This window comes from Trachypithecus francoisi, unplaced genomic scaffold, assembly GCF_009764315.1.
Source record: "Trachypithecus francoisi isolate TF-2019V2 unplaced genomic scaffold, Tfra_2.0 Lachesis_group15, whole genome shotgun sequence".
NCBI lineage: Eukaryota > Metazoa > Chordata > Mammalia > Primates > Cercopithecidae > Trachypithecus > Trachypithecus francoisi.
In genome coordinates this window covers 85,829,818-85,848,253 of record NW_022681460.1, presented here as the reverse complement: position 1 = coordinate 85,848,253, position 18,436 = coordinate 85,829,818, and the positions used below count along the sequence as shown (strand labels likewise).

At 39.4% G+C, this 18,436-nt stretch overlaps 1 protein-coding gene across 5 annotated transcripts in view; it reads left to right on the top strand.

The window, feature by feature from the left end:
• The first annotated feature begins 660 nt into the window (after positions 1-660).
• Positions 661-18,436, top strand: part of AKAP7 (A-kinase anchoring protein 7) — a 161,269-nt gene continuing 143,493 nt past the window's right edge. For all 5 annotated transcript variants that reach the window (XM_033235448.1, XM_033235449.1, XM_033235451.1 and 2 more), the window contains exons 1-2: positions 661-1,266; positions 4,959-5,090. In XM_033235448.1, the coding sequence (XP_033091339.1) occupies positions 780-1,266; positions 4,959-5,090 (619 nt within the window). In that variant the 5' untranslated portion in view covers positions 661-779. The remainder of the gene's footprint in view (positions 1,267-4,958; positions 5,091-18,436) is intronic.

Here is an 18,436-nt window from a genome sequence, read left to right as displayed (position 1 = left end):
GAGGGTGGCTAGCACATTGTCACCTCTCACTATGACATGATCAGCTCCATAAGTAAAAGACCTGTCTTACCTGCACATTCTCAGCACAGAGCTCAGGCATTAAATAAATATTAGGGGAACTGGTTGTACTTTTCTACCAGCCCATAAATGGGCATCAGATACTCAACATGTTAAAATTATTTGAAAATCAGAGTAACTAGTTTGCTGACTTTTAGTGTGCAGCCTTTACGCCAGCTGTTGTGGCTGTGTAGGGGTCTTTTCTTCCATCCCTATTCTAGGATGCATTCAACATAAGCGAAGTGTTATTACTCACGAAAAGTGCTAATTTGTGGACGGATGCACCTAATGTTCTTGTCCCCTGGTTTCTTTGCACTAAAACCAATCCCAATAGCATTCTATTTCAAGGGAAAAGTTTTTATTTTTTTTTAAACTAAGTAAATTGCTTTTTCTCACAATTTACTCACAGCAGTACCTTACACTACAAAAACCAGCAACTGGTTTCCTCTTAATGTCTACACATAACATCATTGTTAAAAATTAGAGACTTTGTCACAATTTGTATTTTTTAAGGTAAGGTAAATAAAGTATCTTATTATACAGAAGTACAAGGTCTCGTTCTTGTACATTTCGCTCTTCCCAAATATTCTGTAATCAGAACCCTGATTGCAAAAGTAAGTACATGGGTTTTCAAAAGACACCAGGCCAGAGAATTCTTTCATCCTAGTCCCAATCTCGCCCCTGAAAGCGTGGGACAGGAAAGGCTGCACCACGGGACATAAATGAGGGCTTATAAGGCCATCGGAGGCCGCGGGGCTTGGGAGGCAGGCGAGGACTCAGCGTTGCATTGCAGAGTCGAGACGACCTGGGCTGCTGTAACGCCGCAGTCGCCGGCCTTAGTTTCCCCCGCCCTGCCCGAGCGCGGCCGCCCCTCTCGCTCGAATCCGGGTACCGCCGGCGACTCGGGTCGGTCCCTTCCGGTTGGTTCCGGCGTCCGGCCTGACATGCCGGCGCTGCGGCTGCTGCTGCTGCTGCCGCGGGGGCTGCGGCTTGGGAAGCTCCGCGCTTCCGCAGGCCTGGCCTCCGCTGGCCGGGCCCACGCCGCCTGTTGCTGGACCCCGCCCCGGCCCAGCGCACTACCCTCGGGCCCCGGGCCCCGCCCTGGCCTCAACCTCTCCTCCAGCCCTTGTTTGCGGCCCGCCACCGCCGCTGCCGCCAGCCCAGACGCGCCGCCCGCATGCGCCGCGACCATGGAGCGCGCCGAAGCGGGTGAGACCTAGCTGTCCAGCGGGCCGGGGCGGGGGCGACAGGAGCCGCGGGGGCTTGGACCCGCTCTGCGCTCGACCTCTGGGAGGGCCTGACCCGCGCCGGCCCTGCTCCGAGTCTCCCTCCTTCCAGAAAGGACTCAGGGTAGCACCGAGGAGCCCGGTGCAACCGAGTGTACATCGGTGTTGCCTGTAGCGAAGCGTTTTAATGCACGCATTGTGGGTCCGACAGGAGGCGGGGGTTTGAGCCCATCCCCGAGTTTCACTTTTCTTTTTCCCTTTATCATCCTGTGACCCTTTGCACAAACTTAATGCCAATACACATTGCTTTCGACGGTGTCGATGTGAGTAAATGTAAACAAAACCTAGTAAAATCTCGCTTTTATCTTATATCACAAATATCAAGCACCTGAACCACCATACTGCCTCATTTAGGATTTTCTGACAGGTTTGGACATGACCGCTTTTAAAATTGGCGCCAAGTCTATACTAGCGCCCGGGATGAATTTCCAGTTTGGGTCAGCGTTTGTTGTGAATTGAACTTTGTGAGTGGAGCGAGTTAGGGGTTGGACTTTCGGTAAAAGGGACCGCAAACCAATTAGAGAAAAGGTGCTCTGCAAGATTTTCGTAGGATAAACTCATACAAGAGTATAAAGAGCATAAAAACGTTAACGTGTGCTATATAAATAGCAGTTAACTCATGTAAATATGTTTACAATTGTTAAGTGAATGGAGTGATGACAGTGAGTTTTTGCAATTAGGAAACGCTTGGGAATGGAATTTGTTAAGGAGAAATGAGCCATACTCCAGTTCCTTAAGTGCCATGGCCTTGCCATTCAGGATCCTGTTAGCATATCTGTGTGTTTTCCTTAATCATATAAAGTTTAAGATGTTTGTAGAGGCTACTTCCTCCTTTCATCCATTTTCGGACATTATTAACTTATTTTGTCCAGTTCTCCCCAATAATTTGGATTGTACTTTTGTTCCCTTTTTATGAGGAGGAAAGGAAAGCCTGGAGGTCAGGTAACTTGTTGATTTCTACGCAGCGGTCAACATTCACTAACGTGTAAGATGTTAATACTGTTTTTAGTAGCTAAGCCAGAACTAGAATGGATGCCTTTGGCCCTTTCTAGTTGTTCTTAGGAATAAACTTATTTCTTTGTTTATTTATTTAGAGACAGAGTCTTGCTCTGTTGCTCTGTTGAAGTGCACTGGCGCGATCATGGCTCACTAGAGCCTGGATCTGCTGGAATCATGCCAACCTCTTGTTTCAGCCTCCCCAAGTAGCGGGGACTGCAAGGTCCGTGCCAACATGACTGACTAATTTTTGTATTTTTTTTTTTTTTTTTTTGTAGAGACGGGGTCTTGCCATGTCACCCAGGCTTGAACTCCTGGGCTCAAGCAGTCCTCTCAGAGTGCTGGGATTACAGGTGTGAGCCAACTTGCTCAGCTGGGATAAATTTACTATTTACCTAGTTGAGTGATGAGAGACTTACTTAGCAAAATTGAGTAGTCATTTATTATCCAGGTAGGAAACTTGCATTTTGTGTGACAGTGGGTGAACTGTCCATACCCTTTTTTCACTCTCTTTTTTTTTTGAGACAGAGCCTCCCTCTGTTGCTCAGGCTGGAGTGCAGTGGCACAATCTCGGCTCACTGCAACCTGCGCCTCCCGGGTTCAAGCAATTCCTCTGCCTCAGCCTCCTGAGTAGCTGGGACTATAGGTGTGTGCCACCACGCCTGGCTAATTTTTTGTATTTTTAGTAGAGATGGGGTTTCACCGCGTTAGCCAGGATGGTCTGTGTCTCCTGACCTCGTGATCTGCCTGCCTTGGCCTCCCAAAGTGCTGGGATTACAGGCGTGCGCCACCTTGCCCGGCCCTGTTGGCCTATTTTTGATGAAGTCATTTGCTTCACCTATATTTTAATATTAGCATATATTTAAAGGTATGGTTTTATAATATACTTAAAATGTATGTATTGTTTTTCTTAGAAAGGTAATATTCAATTTTGAAACGTTTGAATAGCAGAAATGAGAAACATACGACTATATTCAGCATAGTTTTAGCATTTACAAGCAGTTTATACTGTTTAGCCTTGGCTACATAGGTGGAAGAAACTCACCTTGAGTCTCAAATGAGATTTTGGACTTTTGAGTTAATGCTGGAACGAGTTGACCTTGGGGGACTATTGGGAAGAGATGATTATATTTTGCAGTGAGATTTAGGTGCCAGGGGCAGAATAATAATAGTTTTTATGTTTGTCTCCTCCAAATCCCATGTTGAGATGTAATCCGCAATGTTGGAGGTGGGGCTTGGTGGGAGGTGTTTGGGTCATGGGGGCAGATCTCTCATGAATGCCTTGGTGCTCTTTCTGCGGTAGTGAGTTCATGTGAGATCTGGTTGCTTAAAAGAGGCTGGCATCTCTGCCTCTCTGTCTTGCTCTTTTTCTTGACATGTGACACACTGGCTTCCCTTTGCCTTACACCACGATCTTAAGCTTCTCGAGGCCGTCACTAAAGCAGATGCTGGCACTGTGCTTTGTGTACGGCCTGCAGAACTAGGAGCCAAATAAACCTCTTTTGTTTAGAAATTACCCAGCCTCAGGTATTCCTTTATAGCAATGCGAATGGACTAATACAACAGGGATGTGGGTGTGTGAACAATAGTAGAGATTAATCAAATTGCAATAAAATTTTATGTTTTTTGGCATGTATGTTAACTATGGCCTATCATCATAGCTATGTTGTAAGCCATATTCTTAATGGAATACGTTTTACAGGTATTGTATCTGAAAATAGAGTATTACAAGACAATGAATTAAAGGACTTCTTTAATATCTTGAGTGGTAAATTAATCTTTAGTAAATATCTAGAGTAAAAATTATGTTAGTATTCCAGGATTCTGTTCAATCTTATTAGTTCAGACAGCATTTGTGTCTGTCAATAAAGGCATGGATTATAATGGCACTGGGGAGACTACCATCTGATACATTTAGCAATTAACTTTATCAATTTAAACATACACCTTCTTTCTCTTACCTCCACCCAAGGTATATGATTGTTCTACCCATAGCAAGAAAACAAACAAACAAAAAGACTAAATAGGAAATATGACTTTAAAGTTAGTACATGACCATGGGAGAGGAGTTAGGGAAACTGTAAGATCATTTGCTTCTAATAATCAAATTTTCAGAAAAGCATTACTTAGAACCGTGTATTTTAAACTAAATTTCCAGTGTTTAATGTAAAGATGGAGAGAAACAACTTGAAAGTCTTTACTGAAGAAAAAATTATAGGCCGGAACTTGTCCAATAAGAGCACATAAGTGATAGCTAAAAATAAGAATGAGAATGACTGACAAAACCTTGTTGGTTGTTTTAAAAGGTATGTGAAAAAAATGTAGTTTTAGAGTTAAAGTATAGCTATAAAAGATCTTGAGGATTACTGATTGACTCAGTTTTCATCTAATCATACGTTGAATACTGTGTTTTAGAAAATGATAAAAGCCTTATAAGTGTGTACAAAAATATAGAATGTGGTATAAATGTTTATAACTTTATGATATATTTGAACACAAGTGGTACTTTCTTAACAGATGTTAATTTATATTCAGTTAGCTGAGTTATTTTCATTTAGGATATAAGTTTAAATAATAACCAGCTAAATAATCCTTTTTTCTGTTTGTGATATGTTAAAGGAGAAATTAATTCCAATGAGTGTGAAAATGTATCAAGAAAAAAGAAAATGTCAGAGGAATTTGAAGCCAATACTATGAATTCTCTGGTAGACATGCCATTTGCTACTGTAGATATTCAGGATGACTGTGGAAGTAAGTACTTTATTAAGTAAACATGTATTTAGAAGCAATGAGTAGTAAATTTAGTTGTATATATGTTATATATATATTTTTTTCTTTGTAAGTTATTTCACTTTTAGTACTTATGTTTTTGAGTTTTAATTTTGATTTCATTTCCTTTATTTATTCTAGTTTTTTGAGACACGGTCTCACTGTGTCATTCAGGCTGGAGTGCAGTGGTGTGATCACAGTTCACTGCAGTCTTGACCTCCTAGTCTCAAGCAATCTTCCCACCTCAGACTTCCTGGTGGGAGGTAGCTGGGACCACAGGCATGTGTGCCATCATGACTGGCTACGTTTTTATTTTTTTTGTAGAGATAGGGTCTTGCCATGTTGCCCAGACTGGTCTCAAAGTCCTGGGCTCAAGCCATCCTCCTGCCTTGGCCTCCAAAAGTGCTGGGATTACAGATGTGAATGATTGTGCCTGGCCAAGTTTTGTTTTGTTTTTATTTAATAGTTTTAAAATAGATATTATTATAATCTTATATATTATATTATATAATATATCTTATCCTATATATTATATAATCTTATGATATAATATTATATAGATAATATATCTATTGGTATAATAATATATTATTATATTAATATATAATAATAATCTGTGATAAAATAATCACAGATAATATTGACATATCTCACAAAATGTTGAGCCAGCTCATTCTTTAGTTTATAAGCTACTTCTGAAAATAATGGGCTAGATAACGCCCTTGATTATTGTGGAGCCACTGTTGATTTCAGCAGTACCCGTTTATCTAACACATGTTTACTAGCTGTTTGGTATCCTCTAAGCACTTTGCTAGGCATTGGGAGGGTCCGTCGGTGAACAAGATGGACGTTATCACTGCCCCAACGGAGCTCAACAGGCTAATATTGAGAATAGGTCAACTTTTAATTAAATATTCATGTATTGGATCGATTCAGTTCTTGAGAGCTTCATTCACAAACTTTAGAGCAACAGTGCTTACTTGATTGAAATACTGCTGGAATTACATAAATATCCAAATACGTGTTTTGGCCAGATGTGGTGGCTCATGCCTATATTCTTAACACTTTGGGAGGCTGAGATGGGAGGATCACTTGAGGCCAGGAGTTTGAGACCAGCTTGGTCAACATAGCGAAACCCCCATCTTTATTTTAGTAAAATAAATAAATTAAAAAAAATCTGTTTTATGTCATTGTAAAAACAGTACTGTCCATGGTATTCGGGTTTACCGCCACTGAAAATTTTAAAGATTTGACTATTGTCCAGGTTACTTGTGGGGAGGAAAATAAGGAAGAGCATCAATATATTCAAATATTTATTGACTACATACTCTGTGCCATTCAGCTGTTTGCAGTCTTACATGAAGCCTTGCCGTGGTTTGATATGCTTTCTTCATGACTAGGGCTCTGTGGCATAAGAAATCATCTGCTTTAGTCTCTTCATTTTGAGAAAAGAAAACTGACTTAGAGCAGTTAAGTAAATTAAATTCACACAGTGGGAAAGAACTAGTTACAGAATCTGGTTTCTGATTTATTAGTCATTTCTTTGATGAACATTTGTAGCCAGGCATTGTGTTGGACATTGGGAATGTTAAAACACATGACAGTCTTGAACGTCAAAAAGCTCCCAGCTTCGTTGGGGAGCCAGTCTGTTGACAGCTATCATCTCATAAGATGAATGCCGTACAGGCTGCTCTGGAAGTGCATGGCGTGAGGATGTGTGCAGGGAGGCATCTAACCTGGGTGTGGGAGGAGAGGGTGTTAAGGAAGCCTTCCTAGGTGTTTGGCAAGAGTAGAGGCTTGGAGGATGAGTATGAACTATCCAGGGCTTTTGAAATTATCTGACCATCAGAATTTTCTACAGAGCGATGTAAAAGCACAGATTCTTCTTTTTCAACCTCTACCTCCTACCAGGGAATCTTTTTGTTTAAAATTTGTTTTAAACACCTCAGGTGATTCTGATGCTTAGCCAGTCTCAGAAACCACACTACTCTTTATCACACTGTCTTCTGGAGGCAGTGAACCTGACTTGTATTTTGGGGAGATGTGATACTTAAAACATATTAAGTCTCTGGTATTTTATTAAGCAGTCTTTCCCATTCCATAATCCAAGGGGAAAAGGAATCAGGAAGAGGTGTTTCCTATCTTCCTTTGCAACTGCCCTGTAGAGAAGAACCATGTTTGTGAGTTTCACAGCTGTTGGGGAAATCTTCACTGAAGAATTTACATACCTGTTAAGTAGAAGATACTCTTAGAAAAAAGTGAGAATAGTGGCCAGGCACGGTGGCTCACGCCTGTAATCCCAGCACTTTCGGAGACCGAGGTGGGCGGATCACAAGGTTAGGAGATCGAGACCATCCTGGCTTACATGGTGAAACCCTGTCTCTACTAAAAATACAAAAAATTAGCCGGGTGTGGTGGCGGGCGCCTGTAGTCCCAGCTACTTGGGAGGCTGAGGCAGGAGAATGGCATGAACCCAGGAGGCGGAGCTTGCAGTGAGCCATTGGGCTCCAGTCTGGGCGACAGAGCGAGACTCCATCTCAAAAAAAAAAAAAAGAAAAGAAAAAAGTGAGAATAGCAAGGATTTAATGTTTTCCTCTTAATTTCCTACTTGTCGAGCAAATAAAATGAATATATTTTAAAAATTCAATCACTTCTTTCTGATTGCACTACTTTTGTCTAATTTGGATGTAAATAAAGAAGACTTCTCATGAATAACCATGCCCTGTGTGCCCACCATGGACCTTACTCACCTGCACTTCTCCCTCTGAGCCTTGTTCCAGTCTCTGAATCACTCTCATTGGAGTGCATAAGTTAGATTGAAACAAGAGATGAGTCTGTTCATTCTTCCAGCTATAGGCACTTCTGATTTATACATATCTTACATATGTCTAGTGTGTATGAACACATAGCTTCTACTAGCGACAGAAAGCAAGATACTTCCAGAATCCCAGAGAGCAAATAGTATTTCTGTAGCCACCATATTCTTGTATCTCTACTGGTAAGAAGATTAATAGCCATTGGGACGAGAAAGAAGGAAGGGGCTGGATGTGTTTGTGGCATGCATTTCATTCCTGCTCTGAAAGCAATAGCTGTTTCTTCAGAGGATGTGCATTGGAAGAATGGCTAGTTCTTCATTATGAACAGGGTCTTTTCTCTCTAGGATATGGTGTGTTTTTTACCAAAGAAATGATGTTATCTATGTATATTAGGGGCTTAGGCCAGTCCACAAAAGTCTACTTTTAACTAATATATATGCTTTTTGATAATTCAGGCTTTATGAGTTAAAAGTCTTTGTGGATTAGTCTAGACTCCAAACTGCCATGTATTATATTACTTCTGTGGGAAGATGGATTTAAAATTCCAGGCTCCATCTTATACATGGGCAGTGTGATACAAAGGGAAAAACAGAAAACTTGTGTTTTAAATTTGGGTTACTTCATTGTCTACTTGGACCTTTGACACTTAAAGTGTGAATAAAAATTCCCTCCTGTTTATCTCATAGTGTTGCTTTATGGCTAAAAAGATAATGTATGCAAGAAAGAAGTTAAAAATGTAAAATAATGAATAAATGTTATTTATAAAACCTTTGAAACATACCCCTTAGTTATCTGGGGACAACTTACTCTCTCATTTTTATGATAGCATTTACTAAAACACTAAGGAACCAATAGTAAAATTCTTTGCAAAACAGAAACTACTAACTAGTTTTTCTGAAGTGAGATTTTTATAGAAATGTACAAAAACTGAGAGTTTTATTGCCAACCCTTAAACCATAAGAAAGATATAATAATAGTGTTTGTGCCCGAAACACAATATAATTAGTTTGTGGCTTGAATGGACTGAATTTGGCTTTCTTGTACATTTGGTAATCAGTCTACTCATTTCCTCCATGGTAGATGGCAACCTCAAAATTCTCAGGCTGCTGGTTATTGCCTGTGGTTCCTTTAGTTTTCTTTGGCGTGTGGAAATTGCGAGTTAACTGCCAAGAAATTCTTGCTAATAGACACCCTGGCAGAGCAATGAGGAAAGTAGTGCTAACAAAAACATCATGGGAAGGGGAATCCTTGGCAGTGGGAAAACTCCCCCTGAAATGGTTAGTGTCTCAATTGTCAGCTGTATTGCCTTCAGTGTGAGTGTGGTATCTTGATTAGGCAGCATGTGGTCTGGTTGGGTGAGATGGGTCTTTATGTGTTTTGGTTAGTTTTGTTTTTAAGAACAGACTTTTATTAGGGTTATAGTTTAGAATATTATAACAAAAATTAGAATATAACATGCATTAGAACTAAATACGAGAATGTAAAAGTATATTAGAAGTGAAATATCCAAAGTGTATGTACAATGGAAATCTTTTAGAAATGATGGGGAGGCTGGGTGCCATAGCTCACATCTGTGATCCCAGCACTTTGGAAGGCCAAGTTGGCGGATCTCTTGAGGGCAGGAGTTTGAAGCCATCCTGGCCAACATGGTGAAACCCCATCTCTACTAAAAATACAAAAATTAGCCAGGCATGGTGGCACATACCTGTAATCCCAGCTACTAGGGAGGCCGAGGCAGGAGAATTGCTTGAATCCGGCAGGCAGAGGCTGCAGTGAGCCGAGATTGTGCCACTGCATTCCAGCCTGGGCAACACAGCCAGATTCTGTCTCAAGAAACAAAACAAAAAAGGAAATGAGGAGACAGTACAACCTCCATAGGGTGGACATGTTTTAGTAGAAAATCCAGCTTAGTGCGTGGTTGACTTGGATGGGGTCTTTGCTGTTTACACGGGAAATGTTGTGGGTCAGTTGATTATAAACCCAGTAAACCATCCAGAAAAACATTTGGATTGCTGCTGTTCTGCATCTGAAAGTAGAATGGAGAGTCATTCTGCTGTTGGGAATAGGTTAGTGTGCTTCCCACAGTGTGACTTTGTGGAGAGTTTTAGTTTAATTGATTCTAGTCTCTTAAGGGAATCACAGTTCTTAACTATCAAGCCACATTTATTGAATTTATTTAGGGATGGGATCACATTATGTTGCCTGGGCTAGTCTCAAACTCCTCGGCTCCAGTGATCCCCCTACCTCAGTCTCTTGAGTAGCTGGGATAACAGGTATGCACCACTATGCCTGGTCTGAAGCCACATTTAAATCAAGTCTTTTGATTTCCTTTTTTTTGTGTGTCATGTCTTCCCTAAATGTGGAATTCAGTTCTCCTTATATTAAAATGCTTATAATTCTTATTTTACGTCACACAGAATTCTACTCTGTAATTGGAGATTTTGAAGATATGGGAAATTGTAATTTTGCTACTTATGAATCCTAACAAGTTATTATATTTAAAAAATACTTAGATTTTAAACATCTTAAAATATAAATTGAAACTTACCTTCACCTAAAATTTTTTTTGTAGAAAAATGCTATATCAAATAAAGATTGAATCTTTGTACCTGATATAATAGGTGGTTACCCTGCGTCGATTAAAAAAATAAAAGATAAATTGTTTTCTGTGTCCTCTATAATTAATTGGGGAAGCATATACTACATATTCCAAATGTTATTATGAGAGAGCTTAAGGCAAATATCTGCCCCAAATAACATAAATTGTTGATATCTTTTCTTTTGTTAAAAAATAAGAAAATGAATAAAAATTGGAACAAGCCTAATCACTAAATTAATTCAACACATATTTATTGAGTGTGTTATGTACTAGGTACTGTTATTGGTGCTGAGCTGAGGATGTAGTTAGTTCAGCTAGTGTGTACTTTTTCCAGGCTCAAGTTCATTCATTATCGATGACATTGGCATAATAATGGTAGCTGTCTCACAGGATTGTTGGAAAGATTCAATTCCTCAATACATGTTAAGTCCTTAAAAAAATGTAACTAGCCTCAGTACATTTTCATTAATTTAGTTTCACCAGATTTTTTCTTGCATATGTTTGCTAAATTAAATATTTATAAAAAATTTCCCTTTAAGAGCAATATTTTATAATAATAATATTGAGCACCTCTAGCACATTGCTAAATGCTTATATTTTCTTACATAATCCTCATAGAAACTTTTTTTTTGTTTTTTTGAGACATAGTCCTTCTCTGTCACCCAGGCTGAAGTGCAGTGGTGCGATCGTTCTCAGCTCATTGCAACCTCCGCCTCCTGGGTTCAAGCGATTCTCCTGCCTCAGCCTCCCGAGTAGCTGGGATTACAGGTGCCCACCACCACACCTGGCTAATTTTTTTGTATTTTTAGCAGAGACAGGGTTTCATCATGTTGGTTAGGCTGGTCTCAAACTCCTGGACTCAAGTGATCCACCTGCCTCAGCCTCTCAAAGTGCTGGAATTACAAGTGTGAGCCACTGCACCTAGCACATAATCGTCATAGAAACTTAAAGAGGAAGAAGGTAAGATTATTTTTTTTTAGAAAGTTTTAGTAATTTGCCAAAGATTATTGAGATACTAAAGGGGAATAATTCTATGAAATATACGGGCAGGCGTGGTGGCTCATGCCTGTAATCCCAGCACTTTGGGAGGCTGTGGCGGGTGGATCACCTGAGGTCAGGAGTTTGAGACCAGCCTGGCCAACATGGTGAAACCCCATCTATACTAAAAATACAAAAAATTAGCTGGATATGGTGGCATGTCTCTGTAATCCTAGCTACTTGGGAGGCTGAGGCAGGAGAATCGCTTGAACCTGGGAGGTGGAGGTTGCAGTAAGCCGAGATTGTGCCATTGCACTGCAGCCTGGGCAACAAGAGTGAAATTCAGTCTCAAAAAAAATATTCTATGAAATATAGAAGATAGTATTCTAAGTCATATAGCTAAGGAATTTTAGGACTGGTTACTTTGAAGATTTTAGCTGCCTAAATAACAAGAAAAAATAAAATATCAAAACAAATCTAATTAATTCTCAACCATTTAGCTAAGAGTAAGTGTGAAAACAGTGAAACCACAGTAACAGATGGATGACTTAATTTTTCTCATCATTCATTTCTTTGTAGTTTTTGAGGGAATAAATAGAACTTGAGAAAAAATTAGTTAGTTTACATAAAATGACATGTGGTGCTTCAGTTAAAAAAACAAATACACATATCAGAGAGTTACAGGCTTTGTCAGCAAGACCAGATTCATTACAACACATTAAAATGGCTACTGAAATCATTATGAAGATTAACAAGTGGAATAAATTAAATTTATAAGATGGGTTTATGAGCTGTACTCCAACTGATGACTTTTTGCTAACCAATGAAGTTAATAATCCAGTTGAAAGGTCCTGGGCGTGTGGCCAAATTTTTCTACATTTTGTTCTATGGCCATTGATTTTTGAAGTTCTAATTGGTAAACTAGATGATTACATAAATATTTTGTTCCTTATATTTTCATATGAAACTAAAAGTAAAGAATAATATCCAGTTGTATTTTAGAACCTACATTATGATTTCAGAGTGGTAAATAAAATGGAGTTTAGTAATGAAAAGCGCACGGATTTTATACTTTGGCCATATATAAATAAACTTTACAGATAAAATCAGAGATGTTATGCAAACAAGAGAGAAGAGATATTGGGGCCGGGCATGGTGGCTCACACCTGTAATCTCAGCACTTTGGGAGGCTGAGGAGGGCAGATCACTTGAGGTCAGGAGTTCAAGAACAGCCTAGCCAACATGTGAAAACCCGTGTCTACTAAAAATACAAAGGTTAGCCGGGCATGGTGGTGCATGCTTGTAGTTCCAGCTATTCAGGAGGCTGAAGCATGAGAATCGCTTGAACTTGGGAGGTGGAGGTTGCAATGAGCTGAGATCGCACCACTTGCACTGTAGCCTGGGCAACAAAGTGAGACTCCATCTCAAAAAAAAAAAAAGAGAGTGAGAGATTGGGCTCAGTGTGTATCAAGTGTCTGATAAATCAGCAGGGCTCACAGAATTAAGAAAAGTGTATTACAAGGGTCAGTAAAACTGTACTATAGCAATAAATACAGGATTCCTTTTTTCCCCCATCTGTCATTTGGTATTTTAAAACTACACACAGTCTGTGATGCCTAACAAGAAAATTTTAGATTATCCAGTTCAAAGGAAAGTTAAATAGTTATTGGTAAAATTATAGAAAACTAAATAAATTTAGGCAAACCATGTCCTACTTAATTTTTACCTGAAAGTATTCTGGGTTGTGGTTTTACACTATGTCATTTTCTTGATACCAGAATGGTTAGAGTTGTTATATGTTATAACCATTACCTTGAGAGATTATGATTTTTTTTCCTTCAAAATGGATTTATAGGATGTTTGAAATGGCAAAAATAAGTTGCTACAGACAGGAAGACAGTTTAAATAGATAAGGTAGAAAACATCATAAAATGCTGGAAGTGTCAGTGGTCTTTTAAATATTGTGTTAATTCTGTCCCCCTCTTTAGTATTATTCATATTGGAGTGTAAAACACAGAAAAAATGATTATATGTTTTATCTTAACAGTAAGGAATGTACTATACATGGCCACTCAATAAACAGTGTATGCAAAAAATGGAAATAAAAATTTCATAAAACAATACTTATACTTACTGTGAGCAATATACTATCTACATGACTACTGTCCCATTCCATTCCATTCTTAAAAAGTGCTCTTTATTGGCTGGATGTGGTGGCTCACACCTGTAATCCCAGCACTTTGGGAGGCTGAGAAGGGTGGATTACCTGAGGTCAGGAGTTCGAGACCAGCCTGGCCCATAGGTTGAAAACCTGTCTCTCCTATAGTCCCAGCTACTCGGGAGGCTGAGGCAGGAGAATGGTGTAAACCCGGGAGGCCGAGCTTGCAGTGAGCTGAGATCCGGCCACTGCACGCCAGCCTGGGCGACAGAGCGAGACTCTGTCTCAAAAAAAAAAAATAGCTGGTCATGGTGGTGGGTGCCTGTAATCCCAGTTACTCAGGAGGCTGAGGCAGGAGAATCGCTTGAACTCAGGAGGCAGAGGTTGCAGTGAACAGAGATTGCTCCATTGTACTCCAGCCTGGGCAACAAGAGCAAAACCCTGCCTCAAAAAAAAAAAAGAAAAAAAAAAGTGTTCTTTATTATCTTCTAAGTTGATTCGATAACCCACTAGTAGGTTGATGCTTGCAATTTAGGAAAAACAACCTAGACGGTAGGTTTCTGATTCTCAGTCTTAAATCTATTATTTAATATCACCATGAATTGTCCTAATTAGTACAGGTGTTAACAGTTAGTACCTTTACCACAAATCACAGAAAGCTAGAACTGGAAGAGACACCTGAGAGAGATTGTCTAAATGTTCCTTCCTGCCCCTGTTTTTTTTTTTTTTTTTAATGTTGCATTGTAGAAACTTTCAAGCATATATTAGAGAAAATAGGACAAGCCTCATGTATTCATTACCTCTTCCTTACTGATTGTTTTGAGGCAGATCCCAGACATATTACTTTATCTGTAAATACTTTAGTATGTTTCTTTAAAAGGTAAAGAATCTTAAAAAAAATTCAAAATATTCTTACTATACCAAAAAAATGGTAATTCCTAATGTCATCAAATAACCAGACAATCTCTGATTATGTCATAATTTTAAAAAATCTGGATTATTTGAATTAGTTACCAAAATCTATGCACTATATTTAATTGATACATCTCTTGAGTCTCTTTTCATGTATACATCTCCTTTTCTCCTTTTGGGTATGTGTATGCGTGCGTGTATTGTTAAAGAAATCAGGTTGTGTAGAAGTTTTGATATTCTGGTCATTTAACATTTTTCTGTGTCTCTTATACTTCTAGTAAACTGGTAGTTAGATCAAGAGGCTTAATGAAGTTTGTGCCATTTGCAAGAATGCTCCAAAGATAGAATTTTTTGTTTCTTTTTGAGAGACAGGGCCTCACCCTGTCATCTACACTGGAGTACAGTGACATGATCATAGCTCACAGTAACCTCGAACTCCTAGGCTCAAGTGATTCTCCCACCTCAGGTAGCTGGGACTACAGGTGTATACCACAATGCCCGGTTAATTTCTAAATTTTTTGTAGAGATGGGTTCTTGCTGTGTTTCCCAGGCTGGTTTTAAATTCCTTGCCTTTAGTGGTCCTCCCACCTAGGCCTCTCAAAGTGCTAAGATTACAGGCATGAGCCACTGTGCCTGGCCAAAGATAGTATTTTAAATTTCCTATAGTGTGACATCAGTAGGCAAATAATGTTTGCTTGTCTTGCCTTTTTGTGATGTTAAGATTGATCAGTGGCTTCAGGTCTTATTACTCTAAAGTATCTATTGTTAAAGGTCCCCATCAACTCTCCATCTAATGGATCATCCATTGACGGTAATTGGGTTGATCTGTTACTTTGTTAAGCATTTTGAACTGGTGATATTCTAACTCTATCTTTTTGCATTAATTAGCTTGAAATTTCTGTAAAGAACTTTATCTTAACTAGCTATTTAATTTCCTAAATGACTATTTGGTTATAAGGAAAGATGGAATAAATGCTTGACTTTTTTCCGTTATCATCAGATATTTAGAATCATGGTTCTCTAGACTCCTCTAAAGGTGACCTGTGAGTTTTTGGCTTTAATTTTTTTAGTATCATTAAGAATGGATGGATTTAAGTATATTTGATGTATTTAACGCCACTGAAATTTATTCTATTTGGTGCCCACATTGTCCCATCTTTGGCCAATGGGAAGACATTTAAATTGACTTTAGAGATCTTCTCATATGATCCCAGGAGTCTTTTGAATTTCCAGAACTCTCATACATTATATGCTCCAGACCTGGAATCAGCTCTTTTTCCAAGGATTGGTAATATTTTTAAGTCCTCAGATAAACCCATTAAGTAACTTAATTAAAAGATGCTTGTTGGAAATCTGGTCTTAAGGTCCTTGGCCTTTTCACTATCCAGTGCTGCCTCTGTAGATGGAAACACACAGTTCTAGTCATCTTCTCAACTGTGCTGTTCCCCCTTCTATCTTTTGTAGAGTATTTTTTTCCCAGCGCAGGTTGATAGCTGCCAGATTCACCATCCCAGCATCCTGTGTTGCTTGGGGTTAGCCTTGTGTGGTGATTTGGACAATGAAATACAAGGGACAGACGCTAGGAACTTATTTAGAATTGATTTGTAATTTTACCTTAAAAAAGGGGGTCTTGCTTTTGAAATTTTTTTTTTAATTAATTAATTTTTTTTGAGGCGGAGTCTTGCTCTGTCGCCCAAGCTGGAGTGCTGGGGAGTGCACTGGCACGATCTGGGCTCACTGCAAACTCCGCCTCCCAGGTTCACGCCATTCTCCTGCCTCAGCCTCCCGAGTAGCTGGGACCACAGGCGCCCACCACTACGTCTGGCTAAATTTTTGTATTTTTTAGTAGAGACGGGGTTTCACTGTGTTAGCCAGGATGGTCTCGATCTCCTGACCTCATGATCTGCCCGCCTCAGCCTCCTAGAGTGCTGGGATTACAGGCGTGAGCCTCTGCACCCAGCGTGAAATTTATTTTTCTTTTTTTCTTTTTTTTTTTTTGAGACGGAGTCTCGCTCTGTCGCCCAGGCTGGAGTGCAGTGGCCGGATCTCAGCTCACTGCGAGCTACGCCTCCCGGGTTTACGCCATTCTCCTGCCTCAGCCTCCATTCTCCCATTCTCCTGCCTCAGCCTCCCGAGTAGCTGGGACTACAGGCGCCCACAGCCTCGCCTGGCTAGCTTTTTTGTATTTTTTAGTAGAGACGGGGTTTCACCGTGTTAGCCAGGATGGTCTCGATCTCCTGACCTCGTGATCTGCCCGTCTCGGCCTCCCAAAGTGCTGGGATTACAGGCTTGAGCCACCGCGCCCGGCCTGAAATTTAGTTTTCAACATTATATTTAGTTAAAAAAACTGTTTAGCGATGGGTGTGGTTGCTCATGCCTGTAATCCCAGCATGTTAGGAGGCCAAGGTGGGAGGATTGCTTGAGTCCAGTAGTTCAAGACCAGCCTGGGCAACATAGTGACACCCCCACCTCTATAAAAAATGAAAAATTAATGAGCTGTGGTGGTACATACCTGTAGTCCCAGCTGCTTGGAGAGGCTGAGGTGGGAGGATCACTTGAGCCCCAGGAGTTCAAGGTTACAGTGAGCTATGATTGCATCACTGCAGTCCAGCCTGGGTGACAGAGTGAGATCCTGTCTCAAAACAAAACAAAAAAAACAACGAAAAAAGAACTGTTCAGGACAGCTCTTCATTTTCCATACTCATAGAAGGTGCAAGTGGTCTGGATGAGTAAAAACAATGGAGAGTTTATAAATCATCTGTTTCTTTTTGGAGTTTCCTAAATGTTCTTTAGCAGATACAGATTTATCTTCCTAATTATATTTAGTTCTGGGTATTATCTAATACTTATAATAGCTAATACTAGTGTTTACTTTGTACCAGGAAGTGGTCTAAACGTTTTTATGTATTAACTCACTCAATCCTCAAAAAGATCCTATGAAGTAACTATTATTATTATTCTAAAATTACACAGGGAAGCTGAGTAAAGAGAATTTGTGTGCTTGTCTAAAATCACACAGTCACACAGCTAGTATGTGAGAGAGCCAGGATTCTAACCCAGGTGCTCTGGTTCCAACTATACTAAAATTGGCTTTCATTTTCAGAGTACTAATTTATTAACAGTAGGTGGTGGTGGGCTACAAATGTATTTAGAAGTGGATTTAAAATATATGTGTTCTTCATTAGCGTATTTTGTAGCTTCTGTTTAAAATTAGTATATTCATATTACCACAGTTAGATATAGGACCTTTTTTTCAATGTGTAAAATTGCAGGCAACCCAACGATATATTGATTTGATTTGCCGTATTAAAACTCTTATGTAAGAAATAAAACCCAATGGCATCATGAATGAGACAATTCACATAATTCTTGCAACACAGATAAAAATGCTACAAACTATTTCTTAGTAATAAAATCTATAAAGTTCTGGTAAGCTTACATGTGTAAAAGAAGCTAGTAATAATTTATATTTTAAATGTGTATCCTCTAACCATGAAGAGCTATCATTAGCCACATTAATCATTAGACATATCGGTGAGAGATATAGTGATGAAATAGATGCACAAACACACCAGATGATTTTGTCTTAATTCATAATGATATGGTCAGATGTATTGCCCAGGCCACCTTGCTCTTAGTTTACCCCGTTTTTAGGTCTTACAAATATATGTTGTGGAAAGAAAACACATCAATTCCTACACATCCTTAGCTTTTTAATTTTAAACATGCTGTACTATTTTTCTTAGAAATTAGCATTAAAATACTCTTTGAGACATTAGCTTAAAATCATTTACTATTAATACCTCAAAGATAAACAGAATAAGAACAATTATTTTTGCTCAGTGGTTTTATGTGTGATATTAAC